General features: G+C 39.2%; 1 protein-coding gene across 1 annotated transcript in view; it reads left to right on the top strand.

The window, feature by feature from the left end:
* Nucleotides 1-2,756, top strand: part of LOC111655054 (GRAM domain-containing protein 2A-like) — a 27,649-nt gene that overhangs the window by 21,447 nt on the left and 3,446 nt on the right. Inside the window, exons 11-12 of the mRNA XM_023406298.2 lie at nucleotides 2,027-2,162; nucleotides 2,248-2,341. Coding sequence (XP_023262066.2) covers nucleotides 2,027-2,162; nucleotides 2,248-2,341 — 230 coding nt within the window. The remainder of the gene's footprint in view (nucleotides 1-2,026; nucleotides 2,163-2,247; nucleotides 2,342-2,756) is intronic.

The following is a 2,756-nucleotide window of genomic DNA, read 5'->3' as shown; positions in this document are numbered from 1 at the left end:
CTCTCTCTCTCTCTCTCTCTCTCTCTCTCTCTCTCTCTCTCTCTCTCTCTCTGTCTCTCTCTGTCTCTCTCCCCCTCTCTCTCTCTCTCTCTGTCTCTGTCTCCCCCTCTCTCTCTCTCTCTGCAGTATGTCTTTGTGTCCCTGCTCTCCAGAGACAGTGTCTATGACGTCCTGAGGAGGATCTGCACTCACCTGCAGGTTTGTGGTTCACCTGTACGACATATTAGGGGGGTTGGGTCAGAAGATTCAGTCTGTTTCTCTCCAGTTTGAGCCTGTCTGACTGTTTCCTGTCTGTCTGTTTCCTGTCTGTCTGTTTCCTGTCTGTCTGTTTCCTGTCCGTCTGTTTCCTGTCTGACTGTTTCCTGTTTCCAGGTGAACGGGAAGAGCCTGAGTCTGAAGCAGTACCTGGAGGAGCCCAGCTCTCTGTCCATGGTAACACAGTGATCAGTCGGTGATGTCAGTCTGCCAATCAATCAGTCAATCAATCAATCAATTAATCAATCAAACTTTATTAATAAATACAGGTTAGCTTGTTGCCAGACGACTAACAGTCTGATAATGAGACAGTGACAGTTTGAGACGAGTGAACACAAGGAATAAAAATGCAATAAAATATTAGTAGTTAAAAAATAAATGAACAAAATAAATTAAAGATAAAAGAGTCACAACATCAGTGATTTTTAAACACAAATACAATAAAATTGATGATTAAATCAAATAAAAAATCAGCCCCTGGAACATTATTTTGGACGTTTTTCACAATTTTACGACAACTAATTATTAATTAATTAAAAGAATTGTCAGTGTCAGCCTCGGTTTGACATTATAAACCCCGCCCTCCATACACAGGCTGAATGAAGAGCGGAGTGTGTCCCAGTGACAGAGGGAAAATAAAAACCATAGAAGAAGAAAGCAGGTGAAATCAGCCGTGTTAGATGTGAGTCAGCGCTCAGTGAAAACAGATTAGTGGAATACCAGGAGCTGTTGTTTTGGTCCTGTGGTGACCCCCCGTGACCCCTTCACAGTCCCTGGATAAGAGGCTTTCCCTGCGCTGCCTTCAGGTTCTGCATGAAATACCGTAATTATGAGCTGAAGAAACTGTACTTCAGTAAAATACCTATAAAAACTAAACTTTTAAATAATGATAATAATCTTTAAAAAGGCTTTTTTGGATTTTATGAGTTGTTATATTTTTGTTAGATAAATGTTCTACAGTAAAAAGTAAAGTATAGAGGAGTAGAGTTGTAATTTAGAGTAAGATGGAAATACTCGTGTCACTTGTACTTGAGTAAAAGTACTTGATTACTTTCCTTCACTGTCTCTGAGCCATGACTCAGGTGTACTCAGGTGATTCTGTTCTGCTCATACGTTTGTCATTAATTAAAATCTTGCTTTTATTATTTATAATCAACTGTTTTTCTTTTGATTTATTTTGTGCAGAATAATATCAAAACATCCAAAAACACAAAAACTGAACAAATAGTTTCACACAACATTTTTCAGGGTGAACTAGTGGAGGACTGAAACTGCCAAAACCAAAGATAAATAAATAGATGACTCAATAAATTAATTAATATGTCTTTAAATGCATCAAAAATAATATTAAACTTAAATTCAGGCGTTAATTAAGTAATTTATTTTGAAATAAAGTGATATTTCTGTTTTCATTAGCTTCTGTATTTATTTAACTTTGTATTATTTCCCTTTTTTTATTTACTTTCCCATTTAAATTTCCATTTTTATTTAATTATTTACTTATTAATTATTTGTTTATCTATCTATTATTTCCTCTTTGCATTTCCCGCCTTGTTTATTTGCTACAATTGTATTTATTTCTGTTTTTTCTTCTTTAAGCACAAACTTGTTTTTGTTTTTGGTTCCATTTTGTTTATTTTTAAGTCTGATCAGTGAAAATGTGTCAAAGATTTTATAAATTCATAAATTCAGACTGATGTCGTCCCGACACCTGAAGGTGTCTTTCTCCAGGTGATAGTCTGATCCGTCCTCACTGTCTTCTCTCCGTCAGGACGAGTATCCAGAGGTGTTGAAGTGGAGGAGGAAACCATCGCTCCCCGCCGTCTCCTCCTCCCTCCCTGACCTGCTGGGAAACTCCTCCCCCAGCCTCGTCGCCGACACACCCTTCAGCCCGCACACGCTCACCAGTAAGGCCCCGCCCACCTGTCAATCAGGGGTCACGGGAAGTCTCCAGAGTGACAGATGTTAAAGTGTGCGTTTCTGTGTGTGCAGACAGCAGTCTGGAGACAGAGAAGATCCTGCTGACAGAACCAGTACCTGAACTGGGTCACATGGAGTACCAGCTGTTGAAGCTCTTCATCCTGCTGTGAGTCCATCACTGGAAACACAAACTAACATCCAGAAAACAAACAGATTCACAATCATCCCGAAAACACACAACAAACAGACTCACAATCATCCAGAAAACACACAACAAACAGACTCACAATCATCCAGAAAACACACAACAGACCCACAATCATCCAGAAAACACACAACAAACAGACCCACAATCATCCAGAAAACACACAACAAACAGACTCACGATCATCCAGAAAACACACAACAAACAGACTCACAATCATCCAGAAAACACACAACAAACAGACTCACAATCATCCAGAAAACACACAACAAACAGACCCACAATCATCCAGAAAACACACAACAGACCCACAATCATCCAGAAAACACACAACAAACAGACTCACAATCATCCAGAAAACACACAACAAACAGAC

The sequence above is a fragment of the Seriola lalandi genome, unplaced genomic scaffold, assembly GCF_002814215.2.
Source record: "Seriola lalandi dorsalis isolate HSWRI2012SDOR001 ecotype SW California unplaced genomic scaffold, Sedor1 jcf7180002054300, whole genome shotgun sequence".
Classification (NCBI taxonomy): Eukaryota; Metazoa; Chordata; class Actinopteri; order Carangiformes; family Carangidae; genus Seriola; species Seriola lalandi.
The sequence above is the reverse complement of the archived record's forward strand: the minus strand, read 5'-3'. Positions and strand labels throughout refer to the sequence as shown.